Source organism: Colias philodice, chromosome 31 (assembly GCF_061535455.1).
Source record: "Colias philodice isolate Cphi_HAF_F1 chromosome 31, ilColPhil1 Martin Lab GWU primary, whole genome shotgun sequence".
NCBI lineage: Eukaryota > Metazoa > Arthropoda > Insecta > Lepidoptera > Pieridae > Colias > Colias philodice.
This window is the reverse complement of record NC_143116.1, coordinates 4,767,144-4,794,440: the sequence shown is the minus strand read 5'-3', so window position 1 is coordinate 4,794,440 and position 27,297 is coordinate 4,767,144. Positions and strand designations below refer to the sequence as shown.

Genomic DNA, 27,297 nt, shown 5'->3' with positions numbered 1-27,297 from the left:
GGGTACTATGCGGGTTTTTCTTTGAAAACGCTGGCGGACAGCTAGTATAAAAATGAATCGCAGAATGTGTTAGTGAGCGTAAAGCGCATAACTCGAGAACGGCTGAACCGATTTCGTTAATCCTCTTTATATAATATTCCTTGAAGTACGAGGATGGTTCTTAAGGAGAGAAAATGTTAACTATGCACCACGGGCAAAGCCGGGGCGGACCGCTAGTATTCAATTAAGTTAAATTGCTGATGGTCTCTCTTAACACTCTTATTAAAAGGAGAGACAAAATTTTTTCATCACATAATAGGTATTTTTACTTAAATAATAAAATGCGAAAGTATGTATTTGTCCTTCTTCCATGTCGCAATAGAAAAATTATAATAAAACATCTCATTCCCATGCCATGGGAATAGCCCAAGAATAGCGATGCGCATTTGAATCACTCCGAAATTCCGATAGATGGTGCTACACGCGAGCCAGGCTCACCAAACTTGGCCACCGCAAAAAAAATATATTTTGTGCATGCGCTACGTCGCATTCAAGATCTTTTTTATTTATTTATTTATTTAATAAGGTGCACACCACAGCTGACAATTTTGCCTCGTTATACACAAATTTAATTACTTACATGTTGCGGTGAAATGCCAACCAATTAATTGTATGCACACAGCATAGTTGAGGGAAAAAAAAAATTATTAAAAATTACAATTAAATAGCACAATTCATAGATCAAGTAAAATAATTTCCAAAAATACATGTCATAAAATAAGTTGAATCTAATTAATCATAGTACCTACAGATAAATATCACATCAATATAGCTAAGTACAGTACACTAAATCACTTAAAATATAGTTAAATCAATAAATACCTACATAACATTCAATCACATAAAATACAATTCGTTACATTCCATCACAGTATAACAATAAATTATGTCTAACAATTAGTAAAGTATCTAAGAAACTATGGCAGTCAAAGATTAAATTATCAACAATTCATTCAAACAATTCAAACAATTCATAGATCAAGTAATTTTTTTGTTTTTAAATACATGTCAAAAAGTAAATTTTTAAAATCATAACAAACCTAGATTTAACGAAATACTAAGTATTAGAATAACGTGGATGAAACAGAATAAACTAAAATTTTCCTTTATTCATCGAATGAACTTGAGATATTACTATTTTCATTTTTGCGAAACCACAAAAAAGACTTAAAGTCGGTTGCAATCATAATGAAATAAAAAATAATAGGTTCGCTTCACCTTCTTTCTTAAAGTCCATGACTTGGTTCACTCTGTTTAAAATCGTTCACTGAATAATAAATATATATCTATAAAACATTTCCATGTAAACATATAACAATTTATTATTAATTTTGTTACATTTTGTCAAAAGTCAATCTCTTTGTTTTATATAACTAGATTTTCATGCAACACAACTTTTTTGAAATGTAGATTCACATAATTAAAAATTGCAAATTAAACAAGCAATAAAACCGGCAATTAAAATATGTTCGTACAAACGTTATACTAAAAGCTATTGCATAGCATGCCTTCACACTTCAAGCCACACCTCCGTGTCCGTCGGAGTAGGGAGCGTGAGGTTGTTTCGTTACGGTATTTCTCGATTCGGTCCCCGCGCTCAAGGCCCGCGATAGAAGCTATGCAATAGCTTATTAATAATTAATGTTTATAATAATAATGGAAAAATATTAATAATTGAATGGGGCCAACCAAACAGTATATTTTTATTTATTTATGAAAAAGTTTAGAACAAACCATGAACTAGAACGAATTAACGACATCTAGTGGTGAATAGAAGAATCAAAATTAACAATGACTACAGCCTCTTTCTAATAGATGGCGCTGTATTTAATTTCAATATTATACGATTCATAAAATCAGTATAATTATATTATTATTAGTCTGTGATAAAATATAATGCTAACACAATAAAGCACTAAGAAAAAAATTATAGTTAAATTTTTAATGGTTATTTAAAAATTGATATAACTGCAAACTTATCACAATAATATACAAACTACTAGCGCCATCTACATCAATATCGGATTAATTATATTTTATTATTGTGACATCTAGCGATAACTAGTAATAACTAATTGCACAGGAATTACTGCTAGATTGTAATAGATGGCGCTGTTTTCAATTTCATAATTACTTAATTTACGGAATAACATGTAAACATTACAATACGGATGGCAAAAATCAGTGATATTAAATAAAAAATTGCACTATTCATTTTTTTATGTTAATGAAAATGTAGCTACATGCTAAAAAGCTTTATTTATTTATACAATTAGAACTTGTGGCGCCATCTACATTAATATCTTATATCATTTATTATATATCAGCGTCATCTAGTGGTGACTAGAAGAATCGAAATTAATAATGACTACAGCCTTCTTCTAATAGATGGCGCAGATTTTGATGGAAGTTTTTCGGCCGCGAAAATTCCAATAATTTAAATATTTTTTAAAAAATCGTGTTTTTGAAATAAAACTCTGTGTGTTCTACTCGTTCATTTAAAAAGAGAAGCTCCTTAGATATAATAATTAAACAAGAATGTCACTTTTTCGGGCCTAAAAACATATAGTGCGGAGGTTATTTTATGAGATTGGTTATGAAAAAATAATATATTTAAATATAAATGGTTAATTTAACTAGGTATAAGTTTAGTAATTCAAATGTATTTCGAGGATTGCTCGATGGCTTTTGCCAAACCTATTAAGAACAGTCCCTCCGAGAAGAGATTTTGTTTCGGGATTTATATACCTATAATATAATATATTTATATTTATTTTATTTTATATTTCAGGACAATTTTCACACACGGCACGATCTGATCCCATACTAAGCTTTCGCTTGTGTTATGGAAATCAAATGGCTGATAAACATACATATATACATTCAAATATTTGCCCCGGGTAGGAATCGAACCCACGACCTCTGGGTTTGAAGGCAGGGCCACTACCAACTAAAGCCAACCGGTCAGTCAGTCAGATTTGACTATAACATACATATACAAAATAGCTCTGCTCGCGACTTCATTGGCGCGTGATTTGAATATCTTTACTATCTATACTAATATTATAAAGCTGAAGAGTTTGTTTGTTTGAACGCGCTCATCTCGGGAACTACTGGGCCGATTTGAAAAATTATTTCGGTGTTAGATAGCCCATTTATCGAGGAAGGATATAGACTATATATTATCATTACGCTAAGACCAACAGTAGCAATGTAAATAAATCCCTAAAAATATATTACATACAGCCTTTGTGTTGCTGAGGAGCCGAGGTCTAAAAGCTAAGTTGCATTTCAATGCAACATTGTTTCAACAACCCACATTTTTCTACTGCTTAATTGTTCAAAATGTCACAATAAATGTACCACACATTATAGCTAGTATATTATGTAAGTTGTCTGTTGTGTTGTAACCATGTTTGATTGCAAATAAATGATTTTGATTTGATTTTGAATTGAATACAGATATGAAATTCTCGAGTCACAGTGTTTTAATTGAACTCATCAATAGTTATATACAATTATTTATATTACAATTATGTGTGTCAGAGATATCTGGGTGCCTGGCATATTACAATTATGCCAGGCACCCAGATATCTACTATTAAAACCTAGTTCTAGTTGTATTTCTAACTTAAATACAGGGAAATACACAAAAAATAAAACACAAATATTTTTCATAACTACTTTAATCACATAGAAATCACATAATCAACAATAAATGTTCTAATTTGTTTCGCCTTCAATTTAATAACAAAACCATCATCTGTACTATTATCTTCTACAGTGACGTTACTATCTTCAAAAGACCCATAATTCTTATTAAAACTGCCCACAAAATCTTTTTCTTTATTCCACGTCCATTTTTCTCTTCCTAAACATTGATTTGCTGCTAATGTAGTCTCTCTAAATTGTGAAATCGTCAAAAACGAGAAAATTCCATTCAAATCGATTTCCCGCGTCGAATTATCCGATTTCTGCAAATAATTCTCGAATCGTAACAACACTTTTCCTTCAGACCATGGCTCTAGAGTCAACAAGTGAATTCCTTCCGGCAATTCGTTCTTTAATCCAACAAAACAATTATCTAGCGTAACCCAGTCTTTAAATTCCAAATCTTTCGCGTCGGACACAAAAACAATCGGCTCCAAATGGTATTCATAAATGCTTTTCTGTTTAAAAACGTGCGAATTCGAATTTTCGAACAGCACTCTCTGTCTCCCTCTAACAACCAGGCCCTTCCCATTCGCCGTTTCATTTAATGCTTCGCCTACACCGAACGCGTCGTCATGCAACAAACGCCTGTGTAGCATGAGCTCTATTTGCCCTTCCTGTAACGAACTTCCGCCTTGAGCGCGATCTGTCAAAACTGACATTCGAACGTCACCGTCATCTATGAAAATGTCATTTGTGACAGGATAATAGTTGCCAGCTATAGGCTCTTCTAATGTCAAATTCCATTGAGGACGTTCGTTTAGTTTTCTTTTTAAAAATTGCCGCCCATTTGAGTCTGTGTAGAATATTCCGTTGTTAACAATGTTTGTGTCGTATCTTATTATGTATTCTTTGCCAGTATCATCTGTAATGTCTATGGGCCCTACTGTGTAGTCAATTTCGAAGTATTTTAGTTCGTTATAAATTCTAACAATGGCGGCTACATTTTGGTCGCTTTCGAACCAAAGTTCTTGCACGACGCGGCCTTTAGGATTTGCTATAGTGTTAAAAGACATACCGAACGGCTGTGTCGTTTTCGGTCGGAATATATAAGCACCGGAAGATCTGTTTTCTGGTTTAGTATTGTCGCCAATAGAGCCAGTCCAGTAGAAAAACTCTATTTTGAGGTTAAATGTACGATCGGGGAGGATCAGGTGTGTGATTTGGCCGTTGCCGTCGAGACGCAGTTTGAAATGCTGAAATAAAATATAATAGATTATAAAAATGATTAATTTAATTATTGTTTGACTTAATGACTTAAATTTATGAAAATGAAAATGAAAATGAAAATAAATTTAACGATACAAACATAAAAAATATATACTAAAATGTACCTAACACGTTAAATAAAACTTTAACGTTCAAGTGAACTGCAAAAACTTAAAAATGAGCTTTTAATTAAATGCGTAGAGACAGTTACCGCAAAACCAAAAAAATAATCATTGAAATTTTGTCCTAACCATTGATGATATCTGTGAAAAATGAGTAACACAAAAAAGAGCGTGTGTGCCGAGCACACGAGTCAGAAGTGAAACTGCTTTGGTAAGATTTAGAGATACCAAAATCGTCGCATTGAATTGACCTTGAAATTTTACTCTCAACGCGCCTAAAGAAACATTTAAAAATACTTATTTGTTTTAAGCCAAATGCCTTACCTCATTCTCCATATAACTTTCGTCAGCTCTCTCTATAATAACTGGTTCATCAGCCAACATTCTAATTTCATCATCTCTAACAAATGGATAACTTCTCTTTCTATCCAAAACTCTCTCTGCACCTTTTAATCTTTCCCCTTCATCGATATAATCTTTTGAACTATCTTTATCTTTTAGAACGTTCCAATCAGCTTTATCTATCTTTTCTTTATCTATCTTTTCATTATCTATCTTTTCCTTATCAATCTTTTCATTAGCGTTCGTGCTCAAGTCATCTATATTTTTTTGAACGTCAATCTTTTTGTCAAAGTTTCTAAAAGATAAATTTATATCTTTTTCTGATGCATCTTGTCTATTAACGTCATCTATATATTCAAATTCTATATTTTCTCTTATGTTTTTAAAATAATCGTTAACATTAAGATAAATGTCGTTGGATTTTTTCGCGTTTCGTTTGGAAATTTTACTTTTTTTCTGTATATAATATGATTTAACTCCTAGAGGATGTAGATATGCTATGAAAACTAATTCGTGCGTGGCTCTTGATTGTCTTGTTGGTATGTTTAGGACGAAGTCTGGTATTTTTATCAACTGTGAAACAATTTCACGGCCTGGAAATAAATGATATAATATAGGTGAATTTATAGATATACGAGAATTTTATATATAAGATTTAACTTTTTGTGTTTGCGATATTGAAAATTAGCTTGTGTTTAAAAAATTGCAAAACGTTGGAAATACTAAAACAAAAATAATGGAAAAAGATCATTTATTCATATATTTCTTTGAATTTGGTAGTTAAATTTCTGAATGAATTCTCCATTTAAAAAAGATATCGGCGCTATTTTCAATAATTTTGAAAGGGTAAGAAAACCATACCTTGCGGTGAAAAAACTGAATATTTTCCTTCCGTCACAGGAATGCGTATTGGCTGCTTGACATTCCAACCCACTGGGTTATACATTGTTACCTGAAAAAAAAGTTGTAAAAACATTTCGTCACTTTTGGGATCGTCGGGCAAAAATAATGTCACCTTTTTTGATAATAACTAATGTCTTTTGTTAAAAAGTAATGACACACAAACGAAAAAAATTCTAAAATATGCCGCTTACCACAAATTGATCACTATTTTCCGACACACCACAACTCGATTCGTTGAAACGACATCTTTCATATTCATAGAGCGGTGGTTTTGTATCACTCCTTTGCGATATTTTACTGAAAATATAATAAATATAGTTAAAGAAGACGTGTGGCACTCGTGGACTGCTGCCGTAAAGCTATTGCATGCTATGCCTTCAAGCCACACCTCCGCGCCCGTCGGAGTGGGGAGCGTGAGGTTTTTTCGTTACGGAATTTCTGGATTCGGTCCCCGCGCTCAAGGTCCGCGATAGAAGCCATGCAATAGCTTAAAAAAAATCCATTTTATGCTTGAGATGTCTTAAGAGAAATGAGAGGATGCGTATCGAGGGATATGTTTTTAAAGAACTAATCCCGTCGCTTCGCTTCGGTCAGCGAAGCTCTAGTGGAGAAGCACCCTTAATAAGATAATGTCATGAAATAGGCTATTTGACAGTATAAAAAATAAATTACTTTTTTGTGTAATCCATATATATATAAGGTTTTTGAAGCGATTTAAATTAATAAATGATATAAATAATAACTTATTTATTTATAAATCGTCGAGAAAAAGCATCATATTTTTTAAAATGACCACGTGACCGAAAACATCCATGATTGGCTGCATCTGCCATGACGTCACAGCGGCGTAAATAACAAGTGATCCCAACGTTTACTCACGTCGTTGCTGAATTTCGCTTTTGGTTTTGTTTCTTGTATAACTTATTTATTGTGATTCAAGGTGTCTGTAATCAGTTTTGTTCTTTATGTGTTATTTTTGTTTGTCATGGAACCTAATTTCGAAAAAGCAGACAGTAGAAATCTACCTAAAGTGGACGCTATAATTAGGAAATAATATTCTAATACTGTGCTATAATGGTTGGCATGTTCTTTAAAAACAACCAAGATTTTTACGCTCCTCAATTGAGAAATGTCAAAACAGCTACGTAAGTTAATATTTCAATCGTCATTCATTACCTTTTTAGTTAATTGTACCTACAAACATGAATCACAATAGCATAATAATTATGAAGTATACATTTTTTAGATTAAGTCCTTTATTTTCCATTTCAGCCATCCAGTTTATAGGATTGACGTGTTTGTATTGATTATTTTCAATATCAATACAAACACGTCATCATCAATTTATATATATTACTAGCAATGCCCTGCGGTTTCATCCGCATAGATAGCGATATCGTTACAGTGAAAAGTCTACTATAGGTCGGACTATAGGTTTAATTTTTAATCACATGATAATCACCTTTACCCCGTCCCGCACTACGGCCTTTTTTTTTTTTTTGTTTTAGTGGGAAAATCTTTCATAGATACCCACGGCCTCCGGGGGAGGGGCCGTGGGTTATGTCGGATTCCTACCCACCAAAACCCCACTGTGTTCCGTCAAGACGCATATTGGTAGAATTCCTCCATGACCCCCGCACTACGGCTTGCTCGAACAGTATACCTACTATTTTCTGTAGATTGACACTTTTAAAAATTCGTTATATCTTTTGAATGGAATATCCAATTCTTTTCATTTAAAAAGTATTTTGCTGGTATTGAAACAGTCTATAATAAAACATCATTTAATGGGATAAGGATTAATATATGTGTATGGATAACATGGTTTGATTACTGTCGGCACTTCTATTTACTTTGAAAACGTAAAAAAGTTGTTGTAGTAACATAACTACTGAAGATGGACATATGGTATCGCGGACTTTCTTGTAGATATTGATCCATTCTATAATACTGTAGAACATTTTTTTGTTCTATCTTCAATAGATTCCGCAGCGCACGCGATGACAGATTTTTTATTGAGGATTTTTTTACACCTTGGGTTACATTATTGCATTTTTGGTAAGGATCTCTAATTTTTTTGAAAATGCAATATAGCCTATGTTGCTCAGTAAAGATGCAGCTTTCTAATGGTGAAAGAATTTTTGAAATCGGTCCAGTAGTTTTTGCGTGAAAACCATACATACATACATACATACTTACAAACTTTTCCTCTTTATAATATTAGTATAGATTATCTTACCTCAAGCAGGTAAGTAATGAGACGATTTATAGGTACTATGTATTGCAAATAAAATAAACTGCCTGCTAGGTATTCAACACCATACTTACATCGAAGTGGTCTTCACAAAAAAATATAACTGTTTTAATTGATATATCTAATATCACTTGGATTTCTGCGAGCTAACTGCAACCACTTTCTACGCATTTTTATATCTTTTGGAGCACATATAAATAGTTTGTCAGGGGTTTTAATAGTTGTATTTCTGCATCCAGGAACTACACACCACCTGTAAGAACTCATTCTCTGGTTTTTAAACAGATTAACTTAATTATACTATAATTAAAACAAAAACGAACAATAAGTACTAGGAGCAAGTTGATGTTTACGCCGCTGTGACGTCACCATGGTCGCGAGACGCCATATTCTTCAAAAGTGTGTTTTGGCGGCGTATTTGAATATCATGTTTTTATTTTCCATTTTCTCAATGAATAACTACAAATAATTAAGAAACATGTGTTTTGTGTGCTCTATAAACGTATCTTAATAATTTGAGACAGTTTTCAAAACCTTGTCAAATAGCCTATTATTGTATTATCGTCGATACTTGATAAGTGTAAGTTGTATTACATTAATAAAAATAAGTTTGAATTAATTTATTGTTGCGTTGTGTTATTTTGCATAGCAATGTGTCATGTTGTGTTGCATTGCAATGTGTTGTTGTTGTGTTGCTTAACATCTTAATGTATTGTTATTTTGTGTTCCATTTGTTGATTGTAATATGTTGTGACTTGTGTTATGTTGGTTTACATAGCAATGTGTTGTGTGGTGTTGCATTATATTTTTATTTTATGATGTTCGTTCCGTTCGTTTTACATCGTATTGCAAATTTTATTATTTATTTATTTATGATGTCTTGTGTTGCGGCGTATTAGATATGTTTTTTGTTGCGTTGCTCTACATAGCAATATGTTGTTGTTGTGTTGCAATTTGATGTATTGTGTTGCATTTCAATGTGTTGTGTTGTGGTGTTTTGTGTTGCATTCTAATGTGTTGTGCTATTTTGTGTTGCATTCTAATGTGTTGTGTGTTGTATTACATTAATAAAAACCCACTTAAAAGCCTGTCCCGCGATAATGCTCGCGTCATCTATAGCTGAATCCAACAGTCTCTCATAGTCGTGAGCAACATGTTGCTTCTCTGTGCCTGTCACTGCGTCGTGATGTTGCATTACACCTAGAAATTATATTATCGAAAATATATTAGAAAAATGCACATAAAATAAAAACTACTACGCTACCCCAATCAAATGTTTACGGGATCAATTTGAAACTATTCGGCATCAAACAAAATAACAATCACGAAAATCGGTTCAGAAACCTCTGCGTAGGTAATCGGTGCACACTGCACATACATAAAAAAATATAAACCGGCCGAATTTAGAATCTCCTTTTTTTAGAATTCGGTTAAAAAACTGCAAAGAGCGAGTGGGCCTAGCGATAAGCTAAAAATGGTCACCCATCCAATTACTGAAAGCGCCAACCGTTGCTTAATATGTATATGTAGAAAAAAAATATTAATAATACAATGAATAACTCACCCATAGCACTCTTCAATTCATTCAAAACGAACTTATTATGCTCTTGCAAATGACCTATAACTTGAAGTTGTTTCAGCACCTAAAAAAATAACCATAAAACAAACATAATTATATTAAATAGGTCCAATTAATTGTAGCTGAATTATACTATAACTTTGCCACCCGCACGTGAGCTATCGTTTAAGATTATGTTTTCATAGACAAAATGCTCACACTAGAAAAGCGGTATATGCCGGCTGCGCGAAGCTAGAGAAGAAAACATTAGAAGAACAAAGATTTTCAGGAAAAATTTAGCAAAAAATTTTTGACGTAATTTTGTTGTTTTTAAGTATTTTTTACATGATCAGTGTATGTAAAACTACAAGTTCCTTCGCGCTTAGTATACCAATAGTGGGACACCCTGTATACTTCTTTTTGCTCGCGAATTTACTCGCGTTCTGTCATACATGTCCAATTTTTATATAGCGCCATTTATTGGAATTGGAAAATATAGAATTAAATTTCGGGAACTTCATATGCGCATCATATTAATAGATCTTTCCATGGGAATGAGATATTTTATTTCTAAAGAAAGTAAGTAAGTAAAGAAAGTAAGTAAGTAGTACCCTCTGTCATTCTCTATTCACAAAAATTATGATTTTTGTAAACACAAAAGGTATGCCTTAAAATAGACATTTTTAACGTGAAAAATGATTTATTAAAATAGTATCTATCCATAAAAAAGATACATTACCTGAAGATACCTATTTCCGAGTCTTTCAAAATATTTAGTCGTAGGCCTTGAAGTGAAATACCCCGTCCAATATGCTGTAGGGTCACTTGCATACGGAAAGAAGTCGTCTTGTTTTATTGGTAAAGTTGGACTGAAAATAGCAAAAAAAATAGATTTTTTGGAAGAACAAAAGATTTTTTTTTTTGGAAAAACAAAACTTAATTTTTTGTAAAATTATTTTATTATCTACAAAGCCTCAAGTTAACTCGTACGGGTTATAAGTACTTACTTGGCGTCTTTCACGGCTTTTAAATAACAGTCAGGTGTTGAATAAAACAATTTGATATTGAGCCCATCTTTAGCAGCTTTCAAATTCGCATATCTGAAATTGTATTATTATTTAAATAATATATTAAATGTTATAAAGGGTAAAAAATATATTATTTCAAATATAGCCGAACTTTTAAGTTAGGAATCGAGACATCAGTAACAATTTAAATCCTCGGAGCAGTTAATAAATCGCTTTCTTTTTTCTTTATTTTGGGGTTTAAAAACTTTTTTTTTTCATGGTGAAAATTCCACTATACAAATATTATAATATTACTAGCGGTCCGCCCCGGCTTCGCCCGTGGTACATATTTCGCAATAAAAAGTGGCCTATGTCCTTTCTCGGGTATCAAAATATCTCTATACCAAATTTCATGCAAATTGGTTCAGTAGTTAAGGCGTGATTGAGTAACAGACAGACAGACAGAGTTACTTTCGCATTTATAATACATATTAGTATGGATGTGCTATTTATTAAATAGGTTTGAAGTTGGTGCCGAACACTAAGCACTTAGTATTAAGCCCGTGCACCGACATCAAACCTTTTTAATAAATAGCACATATAAATAATATGTAGTAAATAATAATGTCAAACCTTTTTTATTTCTTACTTTTCCGTTTTTGAAGTCGGTTGTTTTTAACGCAGTTATTTTTATTAGTGAATATTAAGCTTTCCGTGCGATTAGAGCTTTTTATGAAAATTAAGCTCTCCGTGTGATTAGAGCTTCTTGTGAAAATTAAGCTCTCCGTGCGATAAGAGCCTTTAATGAAAATTAAGCTCTGCGTGCGATTAGAGATTTTTGTGAAAATTAAGCTCTCCGTGCGATTAGAGCTTTTTGTGAAAATTAAGCTTTCCGTTCGATTAGAGCTTTTAATGAAAATTAAGCTCACCGTGCGATTATAGCTTTTTTGTGAAAATTTAGCTTTCCGTGCGAATAGAGCTTTTTGTGAAAATTAAGCCTCTGTGCGATTAGAGCTTTTTGTGAAAATTAAGCTCTCCATGCGATTAGAGCTTTTTGTGAAAATTAAGCTCCCCGTGCGATTAGAGCTTTTTGTGAAAATTAAGCTCTCCATGCGATTAGAGCTTTTGTGAAAATTAAACTCTCCGTGCGATTAGAGCTTTTTGTGAAAATTAAGCCTCTGTGCGATTAGAGCTTTTTGTGAAAATTAAGCTTTCCGTGCGATTAGTTTTTTGTGAAAATTAAGCTCTCCGTGCGGTGAGAGCTTTTTGTGAAAATTAAGCTCTCCGTGCGATAAGTTTTTTGTGAAAATTAAGCTTTCCGTGCGATATGAGCTTTTTGTCAAAATTAAGCTCTCCATGCGATTAGAGCTTTTTGTGAAAATGAAGCTCTCCGTGCGATTAGAGCTTTTTGTGAAAATTAAGCTCCGTGCGATTAGAGCCTTTAATGAAAATTAAGCTCTCCGTGCGATTAGAGCTTTTTGTGAAAATTAAGCTTTCCGTGCGATTAAAGCTTTTTGTGAAAATTAAGCTCTCCGTGCGATGAGAGTTTTTTGTGAAAATTAAGCTCTCCGTGCGATTAGAGCTTTTTTGTGAAAATTTAGCTTTCCGTGCGATTAGAGCCTTTAATGAAAATTAAGCTCTCCATGCGATTTTATGCGGTTATCAATTCGGCCGGTATATTTTTTTTTATGTATGTACACCGATTACTCCGAGGTTTCTGAACCGATTTACGTGATTCTTTTTTTGTTCGATGCGGGATGGTGTCGAATTGGTCCCATAATTTTTTTTTTTTTCGGATAGGCCCAGTAGTTTTTATTTTATGAGCATTTTTGTCTGTACTCGATGACTAAGTTGATATGTAGCAAGTAACTTTGCTTTACTTCCCGGAAACCGATTGAGCTGAAATTTTGTATACTTATGTAAATTTGATAGCGATGAAACATTATCATGACATGAAGCTGATTTGATGATGGAATCGGAAGGTGGCCATAGGTTCCTATCAGTAATATATTGACTCAACTTTATCGAGTTTGGGCTCGTTTGATTCGTGTTGAAAAATACACTAAAAAGTATTAAATAAAAATAACTGCGTTAAAAACAACCGACTTCAAAAATGGAAAAGTAAGAAATAAAAAAGATTTGATATTATTAACTACTACATAATATTATTGTACATATTTCGCAATAAAAGGTAGCCTATGTCCTTTCTCGGGTATCAAAATATCTCTATACCAAATTTCATGCAAATTGGTTCAGTAGTTAAGGCGTGATTGAGTAACAGACAGACGGACAGAGTTACTTTCGCATTTATAATATTAGTATGGATTACTTGACTCAAACTAATAATGAGCGAGATATATACTTAAACATTTTTTGTTTGCGGCATTTGGCAAAAATAAATTTATTTCACTGAGGTGCTTATAAAAATCAATCATACATAGGTATAATGCTATTTTACATAGTACAATATAGTGCTACATAGTACAATCAATCAATCAAAGTACAATCAACTATATGTATAGATTAGTCACGTGCCAAAAAAAATCATGCCACATGCACAAATACATTGCTAGACATCATGCCGCGGCTTCAATTTATACAAAAAGTAGCCTGTGTGATACTTCAGACTATATAATATCATTCTGTCATATTTAATTCAAATCAAATCAACTGTATTTAAAAAAAAATATATTTTGACAAAAAATAGCTACATTTTTTTTTGTTTTCTTTAATTAAATTTTCAATTGGATAAGTACTATTTATTACCTATTTAAATATTTCACACAATATATTGCATGATACATTCGATTTTTTATTCATTTACAAAGGTTAAATCTATACTAATACTAGCGGTCCGCCCCGGCTTCGCCCGTGGTACATATGAAAAATAGATGTTGGCCGATTCTCAGTCTTACCAGATATGCACAGAAAATTTCATGAGAATCGGTTCACCCGTTTCGGAGGAGTATGCAGACTAACATTGTGACACGAGAATTTTATATATATCTATACTAATATATCTATACTAATATTATAAAGCTGAAGAGTTTGTTTGAACGCGCTAATCTCAGGAACTACTGGTCCGATTTGAAAAATTATTTCGGTGTTAGATAGCCCATTTATCGAAGAAGGCTATAGGTTATACATCATCACGCTAAGACCAACAGGGTGAAACCGCGAAGCACAGCTAGTATATGAAAAACTTACTCAATCAATTTATCCAAATTAGTATACCACATGGTTGCATCTTGGTATGTAAAATCACCTCCCATAGTTATAATTACATTCTGTGTTCTATAGTTTTTGCCTTGATCCGTAACATAGGTGAGAAATTTGTTTATCTGTTGACAAATATGGCCGTTCTTATTTGTGATTGGTGTAAATTTAAACTGTCATTATCAATTCTATGTAAAAAAATGTGTGCGTGTACTAGTGTACACACGTAAGAAGTGAAACTTCTTTATGACCTTATTTAAAAACAAAAATGTGTGCGTGTACTAGTGTACACACGTAAGAAGTGAAACTTCTTTATGACCTTATTTTTAAAAAATAATTTACTATATGCAACTTTACAGAAATACGTCAATCACGCGTGGTAGGGATAAAAACAAGATGGCGCGTAACGGAAAAATGATACACTAAATTTTTTTCCAACCCCGATAAAGAAGTTTCACTTCAAAAAATAATTTACTATATGCAACTTTACAGAAATATGCCGAATAACGCGTGGTAGGGATAAGAAAAAGATGGCGCGTAACGGAAAAATGTTACACTAAATTTTTTTCCAACCCCGTTATAGAAGTTTCACTTCAAAAAGTGTAGATAGTACAGTGAAACCTGGTTAAGTGAGACATCAAGGGACCGGCAATGTCGTTTCACTTATAGAGGTATTCCACTTACCCAGTGTCTCAGATATACAGGTATAAATAAATATCTGTCTCATTTACAGAGGGTTCCAATAATAATTTGACATTTTTCAAATAAACATCTGTATGATAGTAAAGCGAAACTAAAACTGAAGGTAATTGTAGCTCAAAATTTGTACTTACTTACTTGGAATTACTTGTGGAATTTGTGGGTAGAATAAGAATGAGTAAACAAACAATGTTATCTCAGTTACAGAGGTTTATGCATATAAAATTTACTCGCTGTCTCAGTTATAGAGGTAACTATGATGATAAATCGTAAGAACAAATCCCAGATATAGAGGTTTACCTCCTCCCACTAACAGAGGTAATTCAGTGCCAAAGTGTTGGGACCTCAGCATGAGTTCCAGTTATGGAGGTTTCTCACTTATCCAGGTCCCACTTAACCAAGTTTCACTGTATATGCGTTGAGATGTGGCTAATTGCATTAGTTCTTTCGTTCACGACAGTTGAATCATGCCATCTCACTTTGACGTCTAATCGTGTGTGCGTTAGTGTTATGTTCGAAGATCGAATGTTGTGTTGGTAACCTATCTACACCTTTTTGCTTATAGATACTATCCTCGACCATAATGAAGATATTTTATAACTGTAGGGGCTGATTTTTCAATCCTTGGTTCAAACTTATTCGTCGAATAATGTATAAAACTACCATTTTAAAAACGTATTCTAATTGCCCGTATTTGACAGTTTACGTGACATTTTAATATTATCGTGTAATACTTTATTGGACGGATAAGTTTTATCCAAGCATTGAAAAATCGGCCCTAAACATGATATACATCATTTGGTTACAGCCTTGACACTATCGTTCTTTTTTAATTTATTATTTTGACATTTTATTCAGCGCCATCTTTTGACAAAAAGATTTTAAAATTTGATTTAAACGTTATTTTATAGGCAATAATAATTATTATTTAGAAGCCACGGGCGGTAAGCTAGTTAAATAATAAATCAATGCTTATGACTAGATATCCTAATTCCTGTTAAATCTCCTAGACTCATTTATTTTTAGGTTCATATACAATAATATTAAATGTCATATTTCTAGGCTTAGTTTCTAGGTATGTAATATAAATATCAGTATGTTACCATGCTGATATTTGTTCATATTTTCAACACTAAGGGTGCACTCACACACATCAGTCACCGTCAAGTCACCGATGACTGATCGGTGACGGTTCGTGTACGTATCCACAAACACCAGTCACCGTCATGTTGTCCGTCAGTCACGTCGCCGGTTTGACTGAATCATTGAACACATACATCAGGTTAGTCAGTGATTAGACGTGTGTCACGCTAGAGAACATGTAGCAATTGACGGTAGCACGACGCTGACTGAACTGAGACGTGACGGCACCGGGTGAGTGGGGATAAAAGTATGATACATGTATGGAAAGATTATTTGACGTGCCTGACCGGTGACGTCACTGATAGATTTCGTGCCGGCGACTGTCGTGTGGGAACAGAGTCATACTAGAACTATTGATACATATTTTTTTTTAATCCTGTCCGGTGACGTGCCGTGACGGTGACTGATGTGTGTGAGTGCACCCTAAAGCTTTAAAACTAATTAAGCTATTGCATAGCTTCTATCGCGGGCCTTGAGCGCGGAGACCGAATCCAGAAATTCCGTAACGAAAAACCTCACGCTCCCCACTCCAACGGGCGCGGAGGTGTGGCTTGAAGGCATAGCATGCAATAGCTTTACCGCGGCAGTCCCCGAGTGACACACGTCTTCTTTCAATTTATATCTTAATACATTTAAAGTTACATCCTTGGAAAAGCACATAGGCTACTTTTTGTGCATGTGTGTGAAAAAAGCATTTTGCATGCAAATGAAAGTTTTTTTGATACATAACTATAATTTTATAACATACAACTTACTGTATCAATTTATCCAGATTTTTGAACCACATACTAGCATCTTGGTATTGAAAATCATCACCCATTGTAACCAATATATTATTAGTTTTATAACGCGATCCCATTTCTCGAACTTTATTAAAAAACGTTGATACCTAATAAAATTTAATTTATTAGTTATGAATTGTATAGTTTCTCAGTAACGACACCTTGTTCACTTTGACGATAGACTGCCTTAACTACTGCACCAAAAGGAAGGTACTGTTTTTGAGTGTATAATTATATGTTTTTATTTTTAAGCTCAATCGATATCGTAAATATGTCGATATATTTAATTCAAATGGTTCTGATGGAAACTATAATTCAAACATTTATTTATTCAATAAGACTTCTTATAAAAGCACTTTTGAATCGACATAACATTTTTTTACATTTACCACCGATTCGGAAAGCAGTATCTACGTAGAAGAACCGGCAAGAAACTCCATAGTTGCTCTTTTAAAAGTTTAAATAATTTCCGTTTTATCGATTTTCCTTCACAGGTAAGCAATATTCGTATTTGTTTATATGTATTATAATAAAAATAATGAATAAAACGTCGTGTGTCTTTTCATTTTTTTTACAACTCACTCGTGTTAAAGTGCTCGTTCTCTGACACACACACGCATATATGAACTTAGCCGCTGAATAAACCACTTGTACAAGAATAACTGCCTACATGTATGCGAGGACAGTTGCCTACATGTATGAGATGAGATCATAGCTTCCTCCATGCATGTAAGCATAGCCTACATGCATGCAAGATTATTATCCGTCTAAATGCATGCGAACCGGCTGCCTACATTCATACAAGTTTAGCTGCATACATGCGTGTGAGCATAGCTGCGTTCATTCATGAGATCATAGCTGCCTCGCATACAAGATTATTATCTGCCTAAATGCATGCGAACACAGCTGACTACATTCAAACAAGTTTAGCTGCATACATGCGAGTATAGCCCATGCACATGCATGCAAGTATATCCCATGCATGCATGCTAACTCACTCGATAAGTTTGTCAAGGTTGTGGAACCACATCCTCGCGTCTTGATAGTGAAAATCTTCACCCATAGTGATCAAAATATTGTTTGTTTTGTATCCTTTCGATATGTTCCTGGCGATATCCAAAAAGGTTTTCACCTATGGAAACGTATTAAATAAATAATTCAATGAAATCTAGGAATTTGAAATGAACGTGTTCTTTTTGTGATTCTTTTTTATCATTTCTTAGTTATGTGAATAAGTTTCACGTTTACTATGAATTGTCGCAATCATAGAGATAACAGATTGAACTGCAGTAATAACCTGCAAACTTATTTGAATTTCCCACTTTTTCGTGTAACTAATTTTGTCAAAAGATGGCGCTATAATTAAATAGAAATGTAAATTTAATCTATTACTAGGTATAAATATTCTCAGACCGATAATAAAGAGTATATTTATACAAGAAAAGAAGAAGAGCCAAAATACTTCCCTGTAAAGAAAAATCGAGCGAAGCGAATGTGTTGGGTATTAGACATTAAATATTAAATACAATTAGTATAATTACTGCATCTGTAGAATGTTTATATAGCAGTTGACAAAATGGAATGGCATTAAGGGTGCACTCACACACATCAGTCACCGTCACGGCACGTCACCGGACAGGATTAAAAAAAAATATGTATCAATAGTTCTAGTATGACTCTGTTCCCACACGACAGTCGCCGGCACGAAATCTATCAGTGACGTCACCGGTCAGGCACGTCAAATAATCTTTCCATACATGTATCATACTTTTATCCCCACTCACCCGGTGCCGTCACGTCTCAGTTCAGTCAGCGTCGTGCTACCGTCAATTGCTACATGTTCTCTAGCGTGACACACGTCTTATCACTGACTAACCTGATGTATGTGTTCAATGATTCAGTCAAACCGGCGACGTGACTGACGGACAACATGACGGTGACTGGTGTTTGTGGATACGTACACGAACCGTCACCGATCAGTCATCGGTGACTTGACGGTGACTGATGTGTGTGAGTGCACCCTTATTCGAAAAAAAAAATCTTAAGTCTTAAATCTTAAGTCTTATAATTCGATAGAGCCGGCTGCACGCACGAAAAAACATGATCATTCGGCGTTACCTCGCTCTGAGGCGTTCCACGTAAGGCTTGAAGTGCAAGCGAGAGCGCGGAACGAGCGACAAAGAAGCACAATCGGACGTTGTCACGTTCAACTATCGTCAGTAAACCGACTTTACAGACAATCAATTTTTTTCAAGTTGTTTTATCAAGTAGTAATGATTGTTATATTATACAACTCTCTCTTTGAATGATATTTGTATTACAATATTTGTAAGTACCAAATAAAACATTATTTACTATTAACCAACATACCTAATACATATAACACTGAAAACCTTAAAGCCGAAAACAAATATAAAATAATAAAACTAATCTATGTACATATCTTCTACACTTTGTTACTAAACCTATAGATAAATAATTTTAATTTAACATTCTAAACATTTTTTTATCTTCTTATTTCATACACTTATGCCATTCCAATCGTTTACTCATCCAAATCACATCCTCACTAACAATCACTTACCCTCTCATCAACATTGAACATGGGCGAATCCGGGTCATCAATAATAGGCTCATCATCACACAATACATCGAAACAGAATCCTGCTGGAGGGGAATAGTTGTTGTATAACACGCCTGTGAATATGTCTGACGAATTACCTGTAGGGAAAGAGATAAAATTGGTTATTTACTTACTAGTTTCGTCGCGATCCCCTTACTACAAAAAAATGCATTTTTAATATGTAGCGACGACAAGCCAATTTACGAGTTATCGAATTTCAAGTGTAGTACCTACTAAGAAAGTTCACACCACAGCTTCACACGGTAACTCGTATATAAACAGTTTGTGCGCTATGCATGGACGGGCGAGTTACGGGCTTGTCGTCGCTACAAATACATAGCTTTTCACCCGCATTGCCTAAAACTTTAAAGCTTTCTGGAGAACTACTATTAAAAATAAACGCACATCAAAATCCGTTGCGTAGTGCTAAAACCTAAGCATGCGTAGAGGCAGGCAGTGAAAAGCGAATTAATATTACACTTTGTATACTGACAAGTATGGATAATCACAAAAAATAACAGATATATATAATAAACTTATGATATTTTTGCTTGTTAAATTTTACCGTGATTGCCTGGAAGAGATCACTAATAAGTGATAAGGACGCCACATAAGTTGTACTTTGTTTTTTTTCCTGTATATAATTCTAAGGTTTCCTATTTGTACAACTATATTAAAATGTTAAATAAATAAATAAACTTACCCAAATCATCATCCCCCCTCCACACCATTTCCATCTCCCTATTCCTTAACCTCGCCGCCTTATCCTGGTAATCGATTCTACCCAGGAACAAGCCATCATAACCCATCGCTGATAACAGTGAAGCGAATTCTCTTGAATGTCCGAACGGGTCTATTTGCCAGCCTACACGCGGTATACCACAGGCACCGAATGTTTCGTTTAGTTTCCTGTCAAGTTATACAGTAATAAGTGGTATACTGGCTAAAGTGTAGTATACTGGCTAAAGTGTAGTATACTGGTTAAAGTGTAGTATATGGGATAAAGTTTAGTATGCGGCGTAAAGTGTAGTTTACATGGTAAAGTGTAGTATACTGGCTAAAGTGTAATATTGAGGTTTAAGTGTAGTATACATGATAAATTTTAATATAAGAACGTTGTAAGTGAAATGATGATAAGTGAGGAAGTAGATATGAGAAGAGCTAAGAGTTAAGTGCATCATCGTTAATTTTTAGTTTTTAGAGCGTCTTGATAAACAGTCAAAAATTAAATGATCGATAAACTAAGTTAAAGTCGTAATGAATACAACATTTTACACTCGCTGTGGATAGTATAAGGAGTGATTTGGTAAATGAATCGATATTTTAACATGTTCAATTATTATTTATTATACAACGTTAAGTATACAAAGAAAAGTACGGAAGAGCAAAACAATTTCAAATGTATAATTGAATATTATTTATTTATTTAACACATGTATGTTATACGTGATAAACTACATTATATATTAAGTCTGAAATCTTTTAAAACATGAATCAAATACTTCTAATAATTTAAACTCAAACATTTATTTATTCAATTAGACTTCTTATAAAAGAACTTTTCAATCGTCATAGCATATTTAACATTTACCAATTACCACCGATTCGGAAAGCATGGAGAAGAACCGGTAAGAAACACCATAGTTGCTCTTTTAAAATCATAATTTTAAATAGTGATACGTTAATAGCAAAAGAACTCACCTCAAACCCCAAGTAAACTGATCTATAGTACTCTGATAGTGCGAAGCGGCTTCATCGTTCATAGTCCACGCTCCCCCCACAAACTGTAACCTCCCCCCACGCACTAGAGTGTGCACTTTGTGTCTGACGTCATCGTTCTGATGCGTCCACCATTTCCAGAAGAACGCTGTTTCTACGTATATAAAACTGAAACAAGGTGTTTTATGGTGATGCTAATTACTTAATACTTTTGACTGACCAGTTGGCTTGGTTGGTAGAGGCCCTGCCTTCCAAGCCAGAGGTCGTGGGTTCGATTCCCACCCGGGGCAAATATTTGTGTGGTGAACATAGATGTTTGCTCTGTGTCTGGGTGTTAATTATCTATATAAGTATTTATTTAAAATTATATATGTATGTTTATCAGCCGTCTGGTTTCCATAACACAAGCGAAAAGCTTAGTATGGGATCAGATCGCGTCGTGTGTGAAAATTGTCCCGAAATATTTATTTACTTAAATAGGTATGAGTGAGCGAGGTGGTTGGAAATTCGTAACGTAAGTAACTGAGAAATGTAAAAAAAGGCTTTTCGGTAGTGAAAAGGAGCTTATGAGCCGTGAAAGCCTAAAAAGCATAAAGCAGTATTAATTACACTATGGAAAAATGACAGTGCTTATATATGCATATTATATGCTTAGTTTTAATTTTTATGCTTGTTATTTTAATAGCCTTTAAGTGCATTTTGATATTGTTTTTTTTCTGTGCTGGTGGAATAAATGTTATAATGGTGATGCTAAAAAGGTATGAGTGAGCGAGGTGGACAACCATTCAAAAGCTTAAAAAAAAGTTGGAATAAAGACTTTTTTGCTTTTGTGGGCAACACGTAAAGAAAAATGCAGTTTAGCGTATATAGAAGCTTTTTGCACCAGTGCAAAATGCTACCTGTTTATACCTGAATACATCTATACTATCTATACTAATATGAGTTTGAGTTTGAGTTTGAGTTTGAGTAATATTATAAAGCTGAAGAGTTTGTTTGTTGGTTCGTTTGAACGTGGTCCGATTTGAAAAATTCTTTCGGTGTTAGAAAGCTCATTTATCGAGGAAGGCTATAGGGTATGTATCATCATGCTACGACCAACAGGAGCGGAGCAATGCAGCTGAAACCGCGCGGAGCAGCTAGTGTAACATACATATAAAATCTATATATATATATATATATATATATATATATATATATATATATATATATATATATATATATATATATATATATATATATATATATATATATAAATGAAACACGTTTTCCTTGGTCACGGCATCACGCGTGAACGGGTGGACCGATTTCGATAATTTTTTTTTATTATATTCCTTGAAATAGGTAACTACAAGGATGGTTCTTATGTAGAGAAAACATAAATATGTACCACGGGCGTAGCCGGGGCGGACCGCTAGTTGAATATAAAAAAAAAACGTTTAATAAAATAAGCAGTTCTTTTTACATCGGGAGTATTATTAGTCGGCTCAATTCATAACAACAACAAATGATAATGTCATTGACCACAAGTAACTTCACTGTGTTTATTTTTAACTTCATAATCATATTATTATTAAACAAGCTTTGTAATGTACTTCCACTTACAGCAACGCGTGATAAGAAGTAAATAATAAGTTGACTTAAATAATTGTAAGTAGACAACTTACTGTGACATCATAGCGTAAAATTTATTTTTTTTAGCTGTGAATATGCAAAATTTAAAAAAGTTCCACCGTAATGACTTCTAAATTAAAAAAATAATATTTTTATAATAATTATTCTTATTCTTTCATTCGATTGCTGATTTTTTGGCGCCAAATTATACATCGTCAAAAGTTTTTTTTGAAGTGAAAACTTCTTTAGCGGCGTTGAGCACTTTTTCTGTAATGGGTATAAAATCTTAAACTCGCGTCAGGACACGTGACCTGATCGAAAAAGCGTAAGACGGATACCATTCCAAAATATCAAACATGCGCAACGTTAATAATCAAGTTTTCACTTCTGCCGGCACTCCCCCAGTGCAACCCGTCTTTTTTTTAATAATGTCTCCTTACCGTCTTTTCGGATCTTGCCATAGCTCTTTTATGACTGAATCCAAAATATACTGCACTCCTGCTTTCTGTATGTAATTCCGACCTAAAACATAAAAAGAAATATTTTTGAAGTGAAACTTCTTTATCGGGATTGGAAAAAAATTTAGTGTAACATTTTTTCGTTACGCGCCATCTTGTTTTTATCCCTTACACGCGTGATTGACGTATTTCTGTAAAGTTGCATATATTAAAGTAAATTATTTTTTGAAAAATAAGGTCATAAAGAAGTTTCACTTCTTACGTGTGTACACTAGTACACGCACACATTTTTTTTATAAGAAAACTAGCTTTCCGCCCGCGGCTTCGCCCGCTTTGTCTAAAACCTAATAAATTATATATACTAAAACCTTCCTCTTGAATAACTATCTATTACAAAAAAACCGCATCAAAATCCGTTGCGTAGTTTTAAGCAGACAGAAAAAGCGACTTTGTTTTATACTATGTAGTGATGAAGGTTCATGTACATACCTAGTTACATTATAGCTATACATATTGAAAAACAAAATTCACGCCATTTTATTTACAACTAGAGGTACGCGAGTGGTACATAATATTTCGCAATAAAAGGTAGCCTATGTCCTTTCTCGGGTATCAAAATATCTCAATACCAAATTTCATGCAAATTGGTTCAGTAGTTTAGGCTTGATTGAGTAACAGACAGACAGACAGAGTTACTTTCGCATTTATAATATGTATTAGTATGGATTAAATCATATTTGAGTAAGGGACATTATATTTTATTAGAACGATAGAGACGTCTGTTTGTTCATGCGATTCGTACACACAAAAAAATGTATGATTTTGAATGCAGTTGTCACCGATTTGTAGCTGGAAACTATTTTTTAATATTATGTATTTGGTATTAGTAAAGTGGCAAAAATAGACATCAAATTATTTTCATTTATATGCATTTATATGTGCTTTTTTAAGTTTTTAACTATTTTAATTAAAAATGGTAATACTCACTTCCATAATAATATTGGTCAACTGTTTTCAGCCAGCCGACATCGTCGTGCGTGTGCGGCACTATGTGCACGTTCAAAACAGATGGATCGTATTTGATGCAACTCTGAAATAAAATAGGTTACAATGACACAAGTGGAATTTGAATTTGAATAAACAATAACATTCGAAAGAAAGTCAAATTAATTAATAAATAAATTTAATTTTAAGTCTATTTAATGCTAAAAAAACCTTGGAATCTGCTATATCGAAATAAACGAGTTTTACTGACATACAAAAAGAATAAAAATATCATCAAACTCGGTCTAGGCGTTTGTTAGATCATTCACACACACTTACAAAATAAACAATACTAACCTCATAACCACACTTCCCTTCATCTTTAACCGGCCCTGCAGACACCACTGCTACTCCGAGTAACAATAATGTTAGCATATTCTAAAACAATAGAACAATAGTCAATAATCTAAACCACAAAACAAATATAAGTACCTACTGAAAAGAACGTGTGTGCCGAGCACTCGTTTCAGAAGTGAAACTTCTTTCGCAAGAATCAAAGATACCAAAAACGTCGACAAACACACCAACCAGTCTTTGAATCTTGCGAAAGAAGTTTGACTTCTGACTCGTGTGCTCGGCACACAATATGTTTTTTTTATATCGCTAAAGCGGGAACTTTTAGATTAGTGCGTTCAAACAAACAAACTTATTAGTATAAACATATATGTACCTATAGATAAATTTACAAACAAAATATTTCCTCTCCACAATATTGTGATATTATTGTGAATTAATTAACTTATTACTATCGTTTCTTATCGCATAGAAACAAAACATGTTTAACATATAACCATAATTTGTTTAAATAACAAATTAAAACGTGTTTGTTTACAATTTAAACTGGTTTCGTAGCGGAAAGATATTACACGCTTTAGGTATATTAGCTTCACCTGTATGTTTGTATGTTTGTAACCGACTTCTTTGGGCGCGATTTTGACCCACTTTAAACGACCAGATTTCGTTCAAACTTTGTAGATTTATTGAGGACCGATGACCATAGAAATCTAAATAACAAGACACATAGAAGTGCTAAAATGTCATAATTCGTATGAAAACCGCTGTCGCCAAAATCAACACATTCAAACCGAAAGCTAAACAGTACACACAAGTAAACTATGCCTTTTATTGGACAGCTTGATTTTAGTGAAAACTAACTTATCTATTAAATTAAGCTTTTGAATATGTATCCTAACGCACGAATTTACGGTTTATTTTAGAATAACATCCCTAAGTATATGAGACTTTTTGCTCCAATACGAACAAACGTGATAATAAGAATGGTCGACTGTGTCATTCATTGTTATTTCGATTACTATGGTGACGCTCGTAATACTTGTAAATATTCTATAATTTTAAGGAAAAACGGCATAATTTCTATAAAAAAATATTTTCCGATGAAATATTATTCCTTTATAAGTATAATTACAACTTGTGGAAGAATTTCCGCAATGGGAATTGCTGAAACACACCATGTATACACTCATACGTCTCCAGAGCAACTGAACAGTGACGAATGCACTGGTGTTGTGCAAATCACCTGAGTGGCGACAAGGTCACGCACGCTTACGACTTCTAGTGTCTTGTTATTTAGATTTCTATGCCGATGACAATACAATAATTTGATAAAATTTTCTATTTTTTAGTTCGGTTTTCTATGAAAAGCGTGTTTTTTAGTTTTTTTAAACTACATACATATTATTTTTAACACGCTTTTATTATCTTCACCTTTAGGCTGTATGCATCGTATGTTTGTATATGTAACCGATTGTTGTGTCGTCGATCCTTGCTAAATATACAACGTTTGAATTAAATCTGTCCGTTTAAAGGTCAAAATCAAAATATCTAAATCGGTTACATACACACATACAGCCTACAGGCTAAGCTATCCATACTAATATTATAAATGCGAAAGTAACTCTGTCTGTCTGTCTGTTACTCAATCACGCCTTAAATACTGAACCAATTTGCATGATATTTGGTATAGAGATATTTTGATATCCGAGAAAGGACATAGGCTACTTTTTATCCCGGGAAATAGGATAGGTTTTATCCCGGAAATCCCACGGGAACGGGAACTATGCGGGTTTTTCTTTGACTGTGCGGGTGAAGCTGCGGGTGGAAAGCTAGTTAGCTAATAAAAGCGTAATAATAATGCTGAATCGAATTGTAATTTACTACTGAATGCGTTTAAAAAAATGTCTACTGAACCAAAACGAAAACGCAATCCGCATCAGGCATTTACCACATATTATAAAACAAAAAAGTATCTATTTAATACATACTAGCTGTGCCCTGCGGTTATACCCGCAGTGCTCCACTCCTTTTGGTCTTAGCGTGATGATAATATATAGCCTAAAGCTTTCCTCGATAAATGGGCTATCTAACACCGAAAGAATTTTTCAAATCGGACCAATAGTCCCTGAGATTAGCGCTTTCAAACAAACAAACAAACTCTTCAGCTTTATAATGTAAGTATAGAAAGTGTAGATTTATTCACTAAAGGTGCATTTAGATTTTAGACCAAACGAACATAGAGGAGCTAGAGCAAGAGCATTCTTCGTGATATTTTAGTAAACGAAAACTCGTATTCAGTGTTGTTCAGTATTAGAACATTGCATACAATATTTTGGACCGCACTAAGAACAACGAAAGAATGCTCTACGCCTGTTTACACTAAAATAATTTAACTTAGTGGGGTTAGAATGAGCATTCGTAGCTTACGGTTGATGTTCCGACCGTCCCTCCATACATTTTTGATTACCTCTAAACACTTAACACAGACACTATTTCTTTAAAACTAATCATTTTATCACTTCTCTATAATGAAATGTGTGCGCGTTCGACCTTTTTAATCAAT

The 27,297-nt window shown here is 33.6% G+C and overlaps 3 protein-coding genes across 5 annotated transcripts in view; 1 reads left to right on the top strand and 2 right to left on the bottom strand.

Annotated features, from left to right (window-relative positions):
* Nucleotides 1–3,709: 3,709 nt before the first annotated feature.
* Nucleotides 3,710–27,297, bottom strand: part of LOC149475264 (lysosomal alpha-mannosidase-like) — a 35,825-nt gene continuing 12,237 nt past the window's right edge. Inside the window, exons 2-16 of one of the 3 annotated variants that reach the window (XM_089713551.1) lie at nucleotides 24,738–24,818; nucleotides 24,384–24,486; nucleotides 23,379–23,460; nucleotides 21,310–21,495; nucleotides 20,312–20,517; nucleotides 19,570–19,706; nucleotides 17,984–18,117; nucleotides 11,146–11,238; nucleotides 10,878–11,007; nucleotides 10,145–10,223; nucleotides 9,660–9,780; nucleotides 6,518–6,623; nucleotides 6,285–6,375; nucleotides 5,406–6,016; nucleotides 3,710–4,946 (exon numbers count right to left, since the gene is read on the bottom strand). In XM_089713551.1, coding sequence (XP_089569677.1) covers nucleotides 3,729–4,946; nucleotides 5,406–6,016; nucleotides 6,285–6,375; nucleotides 6,518–6,623; nucleotides 9,660–9,780; nucleotides 10,145–10,223; nucleotides 10,878–11,007; nucleotides 11,146–11,238; nucleotides 17,984–18,117; nucleotides 19,570–19,706; nucleotides 20,312–20,517; nucleotides 21,310–21,495; nucleotides 23,379–23,460; nucleotides 24,384–24,486; nucleotides 24,738–24,815 — 3,375 coding nt within the window. In that variant the 5' untranslated portion in view covers nucleotides 24,816–24,818 and the 3' untranslated portion in view covers nucleotides 3,710–3,728. Of the gene's footprint in view, nucleotides 4,947–5,405; nucleotides 6,017–6,284; nucleotides 6,376–6,517; nucleotides 6,624–9,659; nucleotides 9,781–10,144; nucleotides 10,224–10,877; nucleotides 11,008–11,145; nucleotides 11,239–14,352; nucleotides 14,487–16,958; nucleotides 17,093–17,983; nucleotides 18,118–19,569; nucleotides 19,707–20,311; nucleotides 20,518–21,309; nucleotides 21,496–23,378; nucleotides 23,461–24,383; nucleotides 24,487–24,737; nucleotides 24,819–27,297 lie in introns of all 3 variants that reach the window. The other 2 variants (XM_089713552.1, XM_089713550.1) reach the window with 2 other exon arrangements.
* The window catches only part of LOC149475263 (uncharacterized), a 34,928-nt gene continuing 18,416 nt past the window's right edge, over nucleotides 10,786–27,297 (top strand). The window contains exon 1 of the mRNA XM_089713670.1: nucleotides 10,786–10,799. The gene's annotated coding sequence lies outside the window, so the exon portion shown is untranslated. The remainder of the gene's footprint in view (nucleotides 10,800–27,297) is intronic.
* Nucleotides 15,483–27,297, bottom strand: part of LOC149475255 (uncharacterized) — a 114,106-nt gene continuing 102,291 nt past the window's right edge. Inside the window, exon 13 of the transcript XR_016318096.1 lies at nucleotides 15,483–15,628. The gene's annotated coding sequence lies outside the window, so the exon portion shown is untranslated. The remainder of the gene's footprint in view (nucleotides 15,629–27,297) is intronic.